This window comes from Otolemur garnettii, unplaced genomic scaffold (assembly GCF_000181295.1).
Source record: "Otolemur garnettii isolate 467f Iridium unplaced genomic scaffold, OtoGar3 scaffold00095, whole genome shotgun sequence".
Lineage (NCBI taxonomy): Eukaryota > Metazoa > Chordata > Mammalia > Primates > Galagidae > Otolemur > Otolemur garnettii.
In genome coordinates, this window is record NW_003852490.1 from 1,902,132 (window position 1) to 1,917,396 (window position 15,265).

At 35.6% G+C, this 15,265-nt stretch overlaps 1 protein-coding gene across 1 annotated transcript in view; it reads left to right on the forward strand.

Annotated features, from left to right (window-relative positions):
- Positions 1-15,265, forward strand: part of MAP4K3 (mitogen-activated protein kinase kinase kinase kinase 3) — a 206,572-nt gene that overhangs the window by 115,548 nt on the left and 75,759 nt on the right. Inside the window, exons 4-8 of the mRNA XM_003795701.3 lie at positions 2,603-2,667; positions 6,716-6,771; positions 7,340-7,387; positions 10,816-10,858; positions 12,520-12,592. Of these exons, the coding sequence (XP_003795749.1) occupies positions 2,603-2,667; positions 6,716-6,771; positions 7,340-7,387; positions 10,816-10,858; positions 12,520-12,592 (285 nt within the window). The remainder of the gene's footprint in view (positions 1-2,602; positions 2,668-6,715; positions 6,772-7,339; positions 7,388-10,815; positions 10,859-12,519; positions 12,593-15,265) is intronic.

The window sequence follows — 15,265 nt, forward strand, 5'->3', positions numbered from 1 at the left end:
GCACTCTGATAGCCTGTGTTCTGCAGCTGTATGCTGTGCTGTCTCCCACACCCAAGCAAGTCAGCTAACCATCACCACTCTTGAGCTACACTTCTTTTATTTTTTATTTTTGAGACAGAGTCTCACTGTGGGCTCACACACTTTAAGACACAGTGAGACTCTGAGAGTGCTGTGGCGTCAGCCTAGCTCACATTAACCTCAAACTCCTGAGTTCAGGTGATCTCTTGCCCCAGCCTCCTGCATAGCTCGGACTATAGGCACCTACCACAACAGCTAGCTTTTTTTTTTTCTTTTTTTAAGCTAATTTTTTCTGTTGTAAAAAGAGATTGGGTTTCACTCTTGTTTAGTCTGATCTCAAACACCTGAGCTCAAGGGATCCTCCCACCTCAGCCTCCTGGAGCCATCATCACACTGGGCCAGTGACCTCCTCTTTTTTTTTCTGTCTTACTATATTGCCCTCAGTAGAGTGCTGTGGTGTCACAGCTCACAGCAACCTCTTGGACTTAAGCGATTGCCTCAGTGTCACAAGTAGCTGGGACTGTAAGCACCCACCACAACGCCCGGCTATTTTTTTGTTATTGTTGTCGTCGTTTACCAGGCCCAGGCTGTGTTTGATCCTACTAGCCCTGCTGCAAGTGGCCGGCACCCTAACCACTGAGCTACTCTTGATAACAGGAACTCCAGTTTTTTTTTCCCCCTTAGAAACAGGCTCTCAATGTGTTGCCCAGGCTGGAGGGCAGTGGCAGGATCACACTTCATTGCAACCTTGAACTCTGAGCTCAAGCAGTCCTGTCAAGTAGCTAAGTCTACAGGTATGCACCACCACACCTGGCTAATTTTTTTTTTTAATTTTTTGTAGAGATGAGAGTCTCACTTTACTGGCCAGGCTGGTCTTGAATTCCTGGCCTCAAATGATACACATCCTTTGGCCTCCCAAAGTGCTGGGATTAGTGAGGCACTATACTCAGCCCAGCTCATTTTTTAATGCTCTCTGTTCATGCAACACTCAGAATGGCACTTAGTTCTGGGTGCCACATTTTGAGAGAGAGATTGACAGACTAGAAACATCCACATGAAGGTAACTCAACTCAGGAGTCTACAGGATAAGCAGTATTTCACAATATGACCCTGGCCTAGTCCAGCTTCATTTTCTGCTATTGTCTCTTCAGGCAGCCTTTGTTCAGCTCACACTAAATCACTTCGTTTCGAAAAGGTGGCATTTTCTTTCAAGTTTATGTTCTTACGCACAGGTCCCTTCCTTGTCTATCCCTGCTGAATTCATTTTGTAACTTTAAGACCTGGTTCCACTGTTACTTCCTCCCTAAAACTTTCCCTTGATTTTTATAGGTGTTTTTATCTCTGGGTTCCCACAGCACTTTATACATCCTTCAGTTATGCATTAACCAAATTGTAATGTTACCTGAGGGTGAGCAGACGTCTTCTATAAAGGGGGACAACAGTAAATATTTGAGGCTTTGTGGGCTGCACAGTGTCTATTACAACTACTCAACTCTGCTGTTCTAGAGCAAGGCAGCCATATAGATAGCGTATGAATAAGTGAGTGTGACTGTGTTCTAGTAAAACGTGATGAGCACCAAAATAGGAAATTCATATCATTGTCATATGTCAAGAAATATTTTTCTTTTGATTTTTTCCCCAACCATTTAAAAATATAAAAACCATTCATACTTCCAGAGCTGTATGTAATTAGGTAGCAGGACAGATTTGACCCACTGGCCTTATTTTGCTGACTAATGTTCTAATTGATTTGTTTGTTCTTTTAGTCCCATATGCAGGCATTCATTCATTTATGGAACAAATAATTATCTGCTGGATAGTCTTCCAGGCACTGTGAAGACAGTGGTATGAGAGACATATATTAAGGCAGAATCTTTTTTTCTACATTAGATAGAGCTTGCTGTGTTCAGAGACTTTGTATTCTATCTCTATCCCTTAAGAATAGTACATTTCCTGGTACATCATAAGAGTTGAAGCAATGAATTATTGAACAAAGGAATAAGCTATATAAATCCTTGCTGATTATTTTCTGTATGACTGTATGATTGTAACAGCTCAGAATGTGAACGTGAGAAATGCTAGGTAGCATAGATAAACATAGACAAGCGAGCGTTAAGTTTTAACAGAATATTTTGGGAAGATTGTGGTTGAATCTTAGATGTTTGAGGATAACATTCAAATTCTGTCTGTTTTGTTGATGAGAGCACTACCAAAGTAATATACTTTGACATATATTGCCATTTTTCTGAATCTGGATAGATGAAATTGATCTGGGTAGTTGCACAAATTTTCAGGTGGGGGGGATTTTAAAACTATTTTCTCATTATTTGGAGTTACTGAAGACACCTGACCAATGGTCTATTATAAGTTTTAATTCTTCAGGTTGGGTTATAGTTAACACATTATGTTAAGTAATTTATTTACTTATGAAGATTAATTAGCATTTTCTTAGAAAACATATCATGTTAAAAACACATTTGTGTTGTTTTTCAAGGTTTCAGCACACAACCTTCTAAAGTACTCTTGACCTCAAACAGACCATTTTAATTATGAAGCTGTGAAACGTGCTTATTTTTTTTTATAGGCGGGATAAACTTTGGATTTGCATGGAGTTTTGTGGAGGTGGTTCTTTACAGGATATTTATCACGGTAAGACTAAAGTTACATTTGTTTACAGATTAGGTAGAATTTTTAAAAACAGCTATTTACTATATTAAAACATTAGCACTGTCTTAAAGAAATATGTTTTATCATTGTGTTTGGATATGTAAAGGTATTTAAGATCTGTATGGAGGAAAGAAGCATTTGCTTTGTAAGTTGGAAAATTATATACAATTGTATAATTTCCCAATTCTGAAGAAGGTATATTTTAGTTCAAAAATTTAAACTCAGACCTGTGAAAATACAAAGGCCTTGATACCTGTACTAAGCCAATAAGAGTATCCAGTTGGTACAAATGTAGTGATGACACAAAGGCAGTTGATTTTGCGATGTCATTCAAGAAACATCAATTAAATGTTTACTCTTTTAGATGGTACCAGATTCTGAAAGATTAAAAAATGATTTTAATATTTTTCATTGGGCTTCTGTACAGAAAATATAGTATAAAAGAGACTGTAAAGTGAAATAAGCTTTACTGTTTTTCCTTTCCTTCTTTCCCCCTTTCTGTTAATAGGATATTATCACAAACTGCAGAGTAAGCTTACTCTTTTCATTAATGTAAAATAATGTCTCCTTAATGATGTCAGTTTTCTGAGAAAATATTTTGGAAAATTTTTCTTATTTTTTAATAGTATTTGGGCTCATTTTTTAGTGTGGGACCTCTTAAGTAATTTTAGGAGTAAATTAAAAGACTTTTTCTACAGGATTTTTGTATTTATTTTACTGTTCTTAATTCTGTTAACCTTTTCCATATGATCTTTTAAAATGTTTAATAAACATTTCCTTTTTACAAAAATGTAGTTATCTATTGGTAAACAATAAATGATCCCCAAATTTGTCAGCTTAAAAGACCATTTATTATCTCTCAGTTTCTAAGGGTCAAGAATTCAAGAATGGCTGAGTTGGATGATTCTAACCTATTGTTTCTCAAAAGGTTGCCTCAAGCTATTGGCTGGGGCTGGAGAATTTCCTTTTGAGACGATTCACTTATGAGGTTATTGGCAGTGGCTTCAGTTCCTTTATGGCTGTTGGCTGGAGGTGTTAGTCCTCACCATGTGGATCTTGCCATAGGACAACTTGAGTGTTTTCACAATGTTGGAGCTGGCCTTTTCCAGACAAGTGTTCCCAGGGAGAGCAAGGAGGAAGTCACAAAACCTTTTATGATGTAGTCTCAGAAATTGTATACTGTCATGTCTGCCATATTAAGTCAAACCATGCTCAGGAAGGGAATTAAATTCTAACTCTTGAAGGGGGAAGTAGCAAAGACTTTGTATACATATTTTCAGCTACCATAGTAAAGATTACATTTCAAATGAACATTTTTTTCACAACCTCTCTCTCCCCATTTTTCTCCTTTTTTCTTTTTTAAAAGAACTAACATTTGACTCTTTTATCAAACATAAATGATAGTTTTTTTCTATTTTTCATTGAATATTTTTGTTTTATATTATCCTTTAATAGCTCCTCACAACTTGTTATTACATTACAGTGAACTATTTTCTCACTTATTGTATAATTTTGGATTTTGAAATTTTTATTATCATCATCATCATCATTATTGGCCTGGGCTAGAGTACAGTGGCATCGTCATATCTTGTTATAATCTTGAACTCCTGGGCTAAAGCAGTCCTCCTGCCTCAACCTCCTGAATATCTGAACTACCATGCCCACCTAATTTTTTTCATTTTTTGTACAGAAGGGGTCTCACTATTGCTCAGGCTTTGACATCTTCTTTATGGGGCTTGCCAGTGGAAATTCCATATGGTGTTTGAGGGTATGCCTTTATAGAGTGTTCTTCCCCCCTGGGACCTCAGTGAACTTGTTTCTAATGTATATTTGAACCCTAAACCTAAGCGAAGAAGCCAGTGGTGACAAATTCTAAGAGGAGATATTTACCCCGCTAGATATTTATCTAGATCCTGGGCTGTGACAGCCAAAATTCCTAGCTATTCCCTGTGCTTATCTACTCTTAAAGAGTATGTAGCCCTTTGGGTTTTTTGCGAGTGTTGGTTTTAACTCTTTTTCTGCAGACTGAGGGCCTTGTGATTCCGTACTCATGAAGGGAATAAAACTAAAGCCTTTACATACCAAGAATGTCCTTCCCCTAAGAAACAGGTAGACTAGTCTCTCACATTTTTACCTTCCCATTTTTTGTTTCACTTTTTGTTTTTATCCCCTGGGAAAGTCTCTTACTATTTGTAAACCTGGCTAGTCATTTAAAAAGTTATTAAGTGTTTTTTTTATTATTATTTTTAATCTTCCAAGTATGTTATTTTTAGGACTTTCAGCTTATCTTATTTGTCATACTATAGAAACAGAAACTCAAGGTGGCATAACTAGCTGAATGAGAATGGGCTTAGAAGCCAAAGAAATTAGTTATATGGTTGGTCCGTAGACATTTAAACCCAGCTCTGTCTTTAAAAGAATCTAAGTGGAATGGATTTCTCTATTCTGTAATGGTAAAATACCACAAGTACTCAAACTTAACATGTCTATGAAGCTGTTAAGTTTGTGTAAATATGAGTTTGATACCTAACAGAAATTTCTATCTTTGGAATTTAATTCAATGTCTAGAACAGTCTCCCACCTGAGGTATTTCTTTATTCTAAAGTGATACAATAATGAAAAAGAGAGAACTATTTAAATGTGTTTCATAGTGGACAGATGCTGTCTGAGTCAATTTGTACTGCTATAGCAAAAAACCCCCTGAAACTGAGTCATTGATAAACAATAGAAGCATATTTTTCACAGTTCCAGAGGCTGAGAAGTCAAGGTGTGAGCAGGCTCACTGTCTGGTGAAGGTTCGTTCCTTATAGACGACACTGTCTAGACGTCCTCACATGATGGAAGAGGCAGAAAGGCAATAAAAGGGCGCAATGGGAGCTTGAAGCCTCTTTTATTAAGAGTCTTAATCCCATTTGCAAGGGAGGAGCACTGATGACCTAATCACTTCCTTGAGGTCCCACGTCTTAATACAGTAGGTGCATTGGAGATTAAGTTTCAACTAGAATTTTAGAGGGACTCAAATATTAAAACCATAGCAGATGCACCCAAAGGAAAAACTATTCAAATATTATGATAACATTAATCCATATATATTGGTGTAGAACAAAATTTCACGTAAAAAGAGCAAGATTCTGAAGTGTGTTGTAATATAATTCCACTTATAAAATGTCTCTACATAAAATCATCTGGGAGATTATAGACCAAACTGTGGATGTTGCTTACTGCTGAGTAATATTTTGGGTAGGGAAGAGATCTTTACTTTCCTAACTTTTCTATTTTTTTATAGTGAATATATACATATTAATTTTATAGCTGTAAAGCTAATGCTATTAGGGAAAAGTATTGTCTTAAAACTAGCCATAATACCTGTTGCACATCAGTTTAAAAATTTTAATAAAAACTAGCTAATCTGCTTGGATGTTTTTCTCTTTATATTTAAGATGTGCTATTATCAGCAAGGTATAAAAATGATAATATAATTAATTTTAGTGATTATTTCAGTCATTCATTTACTGTGGATTTTTTTTTTAAACAGAGCCTTCCTCTGTCACTCAGGCTAGAGTGCAGTGGCATAATCATGGGTCCCTGTAACACCAAACTCCTGGGCTCAAAGTGATCCTCCTGCCTCAACCTCCTATGTAGCTGGGACTATAGGAGTGCACCACCATATCCAGCTATTTTTGGTATTTTATGTAGAGACAGTCTCGCTATGTTGCTCAGGTTTTCTCAAACTCCTAGTTTAAAGCATTCCTATACTGTTGGCCTCCAAAGTGCTGAAATTAGAGGCGTGAGCCTCCACCTGGTCCATTCTAGGAATACTTATCGAGTAGCTTCTCCCTGTCAGGCACTGTTCTAAACACTAGACAATGAGCAAATCAGATTTAACAAACCAAAAACCCTGCCCTCGTGGGGCTTACATTTTAGCAGAATTGTTTAGGTTTATTAAGTGTATTGCTTAGCGGAACTTTTGTCACTTATTGAAAAGCATACATTGACTCATACTATTAATATTAATTTTCTTCTTTTATAGTGACTGGACCTCTGTCAGAACTACAAATTGCATATGTTAGCAGAGAAACACTACAGGTAAATACAACGCTAATTAAAAAGTAACATTCTTAATTCAACTAAATGTTTATTATTGTCCACTGCTTGTTAAAGAGAGGATTAAATATTTTAGTTTGGTAAACTCTTGAACAGTTTTTTTCATTGTGTAACAAACTCAGATTATATTTGCAAATAAACACTTCAAAACCTAAAGGTGATGATACAACTTAAAATTCAAGCACTATGAATTTGTTATTTATTTACTATTCCTCTTACTACCAAGGAAGTATTCAAGAAGAGCTTGAAAATTAAAATACTATCATAAAAGTTGAAACTTACTTTGATACCAATTGGATGGATATGCACTGTTTAGAAGTTACGTCAAACTGTTTATATAATTTGCTGAAAATTGTCTTAGAAAAATTATACATTTTCTTAATTTTATTGTCTTTTATGATATCTCATTAAATATGTTAATAGTTACTACTAGATCATCTGTAAGGAGTAAATAAAATATATAGAAATCTATTTACTTGATTAGTTAAAATCCCAAAGTGTGTTCTGTGATAAAATCTTGTTTATTTTTTCTGTTTTTTTGAAACTCTAGGGATTATATTATCTTCACAGTAAAGGAAAAATGCACAGAGATATAAAGGTATACATTATATTTTTAATCTAGTAACCCTCTTTATTTTAAAATATTCTTGCCAGATAGTTGAGCAAACGTGTTTTTATTATTGATTAATTTGTTATCTGAAATGTGTTATTATACTAAAAATGGGTGATACTTGGAAGAGTTTGAATAGTGAGATGTAATTCATACTATAAAGCTCTTGCTTTGAAAATGCATAATTTAGTGGATTAATGTTTTAATAACTCATTTTAGCTTCTTTGTAGTTATTTATAAAATGCTGATTGGGTCCACAGCTTTCGTCGTACAATTTTTAGTAAGCTTCACGCTTTAAATATTCTGATATGTTTTGACAATCATAAGGAACTATCATTAATAATGTATTAAAATGGATAAATTAAACCTTGCATTTCCTGATAGTCTTTTATTTATTTAGCTGGCAGAGGAGAGTGAATGCTCTGGATGTGCTGGGGTTACTCAGTGGTTGGGGTGCTGTGGCGGGGCTCCTAAAGTTATTTCTAAAGATACTACCATTCTCCCAAGTTTAGATTTCTTTTTTTATTCATTTTTCTTGTCCCTTCTTCCTTGATCATCCTTCCTTTTACTTTTCTCTTCCTCTCTGTTCTCTAACCAAGTTTCTTAACCTTTTTGAGGACTGAGGGTAGGGGCAAATCATGTTGCTCTTTGAGTCTCTGATGAAGACCATGTCTCCTAGAAAATGCCTATATGCACATGCCCTTAGATTGTCCGTGAAATTTCAGCAGACTTGTGGGTAACCTAGTGGTATTCCTTGCTTTAAGAATTTTCCTAAGTCATTTAAAAGACCTAAAGGGCTTTGGAGTTCAAAGGTTGAAGAGAGCATAAGATGATGAGCAGTGACTCAAGAAAAGCTCTTTGTCATTGGCCTGTAGATGACCTAGAAGGATTGGCAGGTTTTTATTAGAAATGGAAGCTGGAGTGCATTTCAAGCAGAAAGCAATATGAGTAGAGATACAAAGGTTGAAAAGTACAAGGCCATTTTAGAGAACATAAAACTGTGTCATATTATTGAAGAGAAGAGAGTGTATGAGAGTAGTAGGAGGTAAGGTTGGCTGGGTATTTGCTATTCTGTTAGGCAAAGACTTGTGTGCTGGACTTCAGAATTTGGGTCTAATTACAAAAATCCTGACCGTCATCACCATTTCTATCCTTGTCTGAGCTACCATAGTATAGTTCAACTAGACTTCTGTAATAGCCTTCTAACTGGTTTCAATGCTTCCGTTCCACCCAGCAACTAAAGTGATCACTGTCCTGCTTCTAAACCATTGGTTTCCCACCGTGCTCAGCATCAAGTCCAGATGCTTTTAGTGTGGCCTGAAAGGTTTCCCCTGATCTGGCCTCTGCATTTCTCTGTGACCTCATCTCACACTCTATGCCTCTCTCTTTAACTTGTTCTGTTCCAGCCATGCTAAACTTGCCATTCTTAGACTAGAGCTCATTCTGGCCCCGCGTCTTTGTGTCTGCTGATCTCTTTTCCTGGAATGGTCTTCTTCCAGATTTCATCATGGTTCTCTACCCCCACTTCATTCAGATCTCTGCTCAATTTTTACTACCTTAGGAGAAGCCATCCCTTCCCTGCTTTATTTGTCTTCAGAGTACTTAGCTCTGCCTGATTTTGAATCATAATCGCATGGGGGTTCATTTGTTTGCAGGTGGAAAATAGAGAAATGAAAAATATGTTTAGTTTTAGATTTTCCTTCTTTCCTACTTGCATGTAAACTCATGAGAGTTGGAACTTATTCATTACATGACTTGAGATTAAAGACGTACCTCCTGACTACAAGTAGTCTCTCAAGGAAGGTAGAATGGATGAAAGGAAAGAAAGAAAGCCGGACATGATATTCAAGTAACATTATATAAGGTGTAATTTAAGAAAATTAATCTGGAGCTGGGGAGAGGCCAACTGAAGACCTTGGCAGAAGCCTAGACTGCTAAGGACCAAGATCAAGTGAAAAATCCCAGCTCTAGTTTCTTCTCTTTCCTTTTTCTTTTCTGCCATTATTCCATGGAACTGTAGCAATATAAGTAGATGAGTGCCATGCTTCACTGGTGACATTTGGGGTCTAGGAACCTTCCTGTTCATTTTTCTGTTTCTTATTTTTCCTTCCAGTCTGCTCCTATTTCTTCCTTACATTGGTTGGAGGTGGGAGGGTTCACAGTATTTTTTTCCCCCAAAACCTATACTTAACATAATAGCACCTTAGACTAAAGAGGTTGCTTACTTTGGCTTTCTTATTTAAACGTTGTAGACAAGAACGGAAGGGGGAAAAGAAACCTATATTACCTTTGGGATAGTCTTTCTACCTCTTCCAAAAGCTTTGAGCGTATTGAAGTAGCCATTATCTTCTTTGAGCTTAAGTCAAGAAGCAAAAGTGGCTAAAATAGGCCTGGCCCAGTGATGCATACCTAGTCTCAGCTTATTCAGGAGACTGAGCGGGGAAAATCACTTGAGTCCAGAAGTTTGAAGCCAGCCTGGACAACACAAAGCAAGACTCACATCTCTAAATAAATTAAAATTTTTATAAAACTTTTTAAAAAGTGGCTAAAATGCTATTAGGGCTCAGTGCCCATAGCACAGTGGTTACGGCGCCAGCCACATACACCAAGGGAGCTGGGTTTGAACCCAGCCCAGGCCAGCTAAACGACAATGACAACTGCGACAAAAAATAGCCGGGTATTGTGGCGTGCGCCTGTAGTCCCAGCTACCTGCAAGACTGAGGCAAGAGAATTGTTTAAGCCCACAAGTTTGAGGTTGTTGTGAGCTGTGACACCACAGCACTCTACCAAGGGTGACATAGTGAGACTCTGTCTCAAATAAAATAAAGTAAAATAAAATGCTATGAGGTCATGTAGATGAGTGATGTTTTAATTCTGTGAGTCTGAGGCTAGTTGTTTATATACTAGATGGCCTTAAACTCTTAGCAGGGATCATTAGGATAGACAACCTCATGTACTAAGCAACAAGATAAAGTCTTACACAAGGAGCCCTGGTTCAACTGATGGTGAGTTCCTAGAAAGGGAGATTTTTGAAACAGGAACTAGTAGTCAAGTTTAAAATGTGACACAAGCAATTGAACATGCCACTATAAAGTATCATTTTAGTATAGTGATAGTATTTGATCAATAAGAAAACAACATTTAGATGAAAACTAATATATCACTTTTATATTAACATTCATACAATGTTAGTAGCAGTTTTTTTGCAAGGCAGAACATAAGGATAGTCAAATTGCCTAAAAAGTGGATAGTAAATTTTTCTGTGAATATAAAGATTTAACATTTTAATTGAGCATACTTTAAGTATTTCTAGGTCTAAAGATGTGATTATTTTTAATATGTATCTGAGTATTTATTATATGTGCTATCTTACAAAATGTATTTCCTAATTTAACTAAAATGTTCTCACTTTGAAGGGTGCTAACATTCTATTAACGGATAATGGTCATGTGAAATTAGGTAAGTAAATTGGAATTTTGTCACATTTACAAATGCATTTTAAAGCATAGTTAAGTTTATGTTTTCCTTTGTAGGATCAAGTTTTCCTTCCCCAGGAAGCATTTCTGTATTTTTAGATGGAAATCTCATTGCAGGGCATGTTACTTCTCTGTATCCATTTTCTGTTAAACAAGGATAAAGTCTGTCCTTCACATGGACCGATATTGTGAAATAATATCCTTTGGGAATTCTTTCACATCTAAACCCAGGAACATGACTTTTAGTAAGAAATCTGAACAAAATTATGTTATAACCAAAAAAAAAAAAAGACAAAAATTAAAAAATTAGAAACTTCGAAAACCCCACGTTCTTTACATATGCTTTTAAAATAAAATGTACCATTAACAATATATGTAATTTAGATGCTGAGTGTTGCTTTGCTTCAAATAGTAACTTATATTTTTATAGCTTTTGGCTATTGAAGTTACAATTAAAATAGAGTTCAAAACTAAATAATGACTTAAGAAAAGTTTAAGACAGAACAGATGTTCAATATAGTACTTTTCATGAGTAAAGTCATATCTGTTAGTTACTAAATGAAGTATTTAATAACAAGTGTGAGCCAGTTATTTTAAACTATATAGAATAAATCAAAATTTAAAATATGTATTTTATAAAAATGTAAATAACACTATTTTGAACCATAGCCTATTATAGGACTCATCAGATTTTAAAATATGTATTTAATAATTAACATATAATAAGGTTTTCCTAAGTGACCTCTGAATATTAATTAGAAAAGCAGAAAAGATAAGTCTTCTTCTTGTCAATTATCTAAGTCTTAATTGCCAAGTAGAAAGTTCCTGTCAGCAGGTTAATATTTTGTGGCAATGTTATGTGCCTCACTCAGATACATACTGTTTATGTCTTAGTTAAGAAAGATTTAGAAATCATCATTACTAAACTAGAAAATACTAGAACTCAACCTACTTAAAGAATAGTAACAAACTGTACATCAAAATATTTATAAGAAACTTCCTGATGGTAATTGTTACTGTTAGGATTTATTGCTAATTTAAGATTCCGAGAATATTGTTTGGATGTCTTTTCAAGCTAAATTGATTTACCAGTAGAATTACTGATTTATTTGATGTCAGTCATCATAGGTAAGCAGAGAATGAATAGAATATACTATTAAATAAAGGTCGCTTCCAGTGATACTCCTTGAATTTCAGGTCCTAGGAATTAGAAATTTTAGTATTATTTCAAATTGTATATGAAAACACCACACTGTACCCCATGATTGCATTAATATACACAGCTATCATTTAATAAAAAAAAAAAGGAAAGAAATTTTAGTATTAATGAATCTGGCAATTTAGATTACCTCAGCTGTCTCTTTCTCATCAAAATTATTTCATCTGCCCTTTTTTGTCATTAGTTTGTGTGGGGATACATGTATGTGGGAATCTATTTAGTTATTGATACACACTGGCTGCTTTTGTGGTAGTTTAATGCTAGTCTATTAAAGTTGAAAAATGGAGTGTGATATTTAAGAATATCTTACATTTCTGTGAAATTAACTTAAAAATAATTACTGAAAGTTTCTTTTCATACTGCCTTAAATAATTTTATTTTCTCTCAGTTTTCTTTTTTAAAAGCTTGTCATTTTTTTTTAACAGCTGACTTTGGAGTATCCGCCCAGATAACAGCGACAATTGCCAAACGGAAGTCTTTCATTGGCACACCATATTGGTAATTGTGTTTTAATTGATATTTAGGTTTTTATTCTATGACTATTAGAAACAACATTTCTAAAAAATAGACTGGTTAAAATTTTTAGGACTAACCCCCTAAGGAAAAGGTGATCAGTAGTAAAGTAACTTAGACGTGTATACTTGCAGATGGAGTACATGGCCAAAAGATGTTCTCCCGTGCTGTTTTCATTAACCTGAAAATGCTTTAAAGATTGATATGGCTCTCAGGAACCTTGGTATAGTCCTAGCTTTGTTGGAGAAACCCAATCCTTGCTCTTACTCCTGACACATACACTTTCACAGGTATTTTTATACCTTTCTCTGCTCTCATTTCTAATTCCTATTCTGATTAATCTTTCAACATTACATTGTTCACAATAATGTACCCCATTATTCAAAACTTTTTGGCATGTTTTGGTTGCTTATAAGATCAAATGCAGATTTATTGACATTTAGAATCTTCCATTGTCTGGCCTCTGTCTACTTTATTAATCTTAATTCCTACTGATCTCCTCCACAGACCTTACGGAATAGCCTCATTAGTCTGCTACGTATTCTTTGACCATCTTATAAAAACTATCCGAACAAGGTACAATGTAGGGATATACGGCACACCTCCTGGGTGAAGGACTCAGCTGAAAATCAGACGTGACTTTACAAATGCAAACAATACAACCTAACCATATGCACCCTCATATTAACCAAAAATTTAAAAAAACAACCCTGCTTATGTACGTAGTTACTCAGTAGTTTTCGGCCACTTACTCTGTGTTAGATGTGATATTAAGCCCTCTCACTACAGTGGTAGATGGGTATAGAACTTTTTTCTGGTCATATCATTACTTTGTCTGAAGCAACAACGCTCTCGGAGTCCTGCCGTATTTTTAGCTGATTGATGTGCTGCCTGCCACACCACGGGTGCCCTCATCGGACTCATCAGCAGTGGTGTAGTGCTAACGGTTACTACTTATGTCTTGAATCTGGAATATGATACATGCAATTTTAATGTAGAGTTTCCTTTTCTCAAATATATGTTTAAAAAGTAAGATAGTGCTAAAAGCCTTATAAGAAAAACTCTTCTAGTATCTTCTGCTGTCTCTAGCATTATCCATATACTTTGTTATGATAAATGAAAATCTTGGCTGTCTTCATTCATCTTCCAATCATCTTATCCTTCAGTGAATTGCTGAGTCAGTTAATGTACTTTTATTATACTTAAAAATCATTTTTGGGTTTTAATAATTTCATTTTAATTTTCTTAGTTTTCTGGGAGTTTTTAATTCTCAGACTTCTCATCTTATCTTACATTTTACAGTTTTGTAAGATGCCTCCATATAATTTTCCAGGCCATGAAGTCTGTCAGTCGGGATTTTTATCTGGTTGGTTGGTTTTTGCCTTTGTTTTTTTCTGCTTCCCTCTTAGTCCAGCCTGGTCTATTTGTTCTCTAGCTCTTTTGCATGGTTCTTCTGCCCTGGGAGTTTTTCATCTGCAGTTTGGAATTATTTTCTTAGATTCGTTCATGATTTACTCCCTCTTTTTTGTGAATTAATATATTTTATCATTTTTTGGAAAAAGAGTAAAATTTTTGAGACTTTGCATGTCTAGCCTTGCCTATGACTGTCAATTTGGGTGAGTATAGAATTGCAGGTTGTGATTTTTGAGCTATTGTTCTAGTATCCTCTTTTCTGTGCTCCCCATGGGAAGTGCAATGCCGTTATGGTGCATAATCCTTTTAATGTAACTCCTTATGCCAGAATCTTTCCTGGTGTTTTGTTATTCCATAATGATAGACCACAGAATATTTTTGTTGGTTATTGGTTGTTTTTACTTTTATGTGTTGTACTGGACGTTTGTGCTTTTTAATCCAGAGATCATTGTTTTTTCATTTCTGAGAAATACTCTTATTTTACTTGATGATTCCTTCTGAAGGAGGCATCCCTCAAACATCTGACAATCCTTGTATTTTGGTTCACTTTGAAGATCAAGATAGTAAGAATTGATTCCTGACTCTTTGTGCGTGGGAGGTAGGCTGTAGACCTGGTTGTTAGTGTCCTAGAACAGGACAAGTGAAGAAAGCTGGGGAACTCGTTCTGTATACACACTTCTATTTAATCATGTCTCTTCTCTCAATCCTTGCTCTCCTTTGTTCCCGGCGTCTTAGTCTGAAGCCTTTCTGGTTTGTCTTGGTCCTTATCCAGTGGGAATGAGGAAAGAATAATTGCTGGGCTTTACTGCATAAGAGGAGGAATCTGAAGGACTGTTGACACTTTCAAATACTGTTTTCAGCCTAACTGGAAAGTACTTTTGCTACTTTTTAACCTTAACTTGTCCACATTTCTGGAATTCCTCAGGGCTCATTGGCTTGCTAGCTGTTTTTTCCTTGGTACCCACTAAGGTTTTTCCTCTTGTTTGCTACCTCATTTGTTTACAGGCAGTCCCCAAGTTACAAACATCCAACTTATATTCAGTTTGCACTTATGAAGGCTATTACCATAAGTCCCCGAGTTACAAACATCAAATATCATATAACTCACACTATGAACAGAGGCTATTACATATAGGTAAATGTGCCTATTCCAACAGACATCCAAAATCAACTTCAAAACAAATCTGTAGAACCTCTCTCCTTCCTGACCCAGGGACTGCCTGTGCTCTTAGTCTTTGTGTGTTA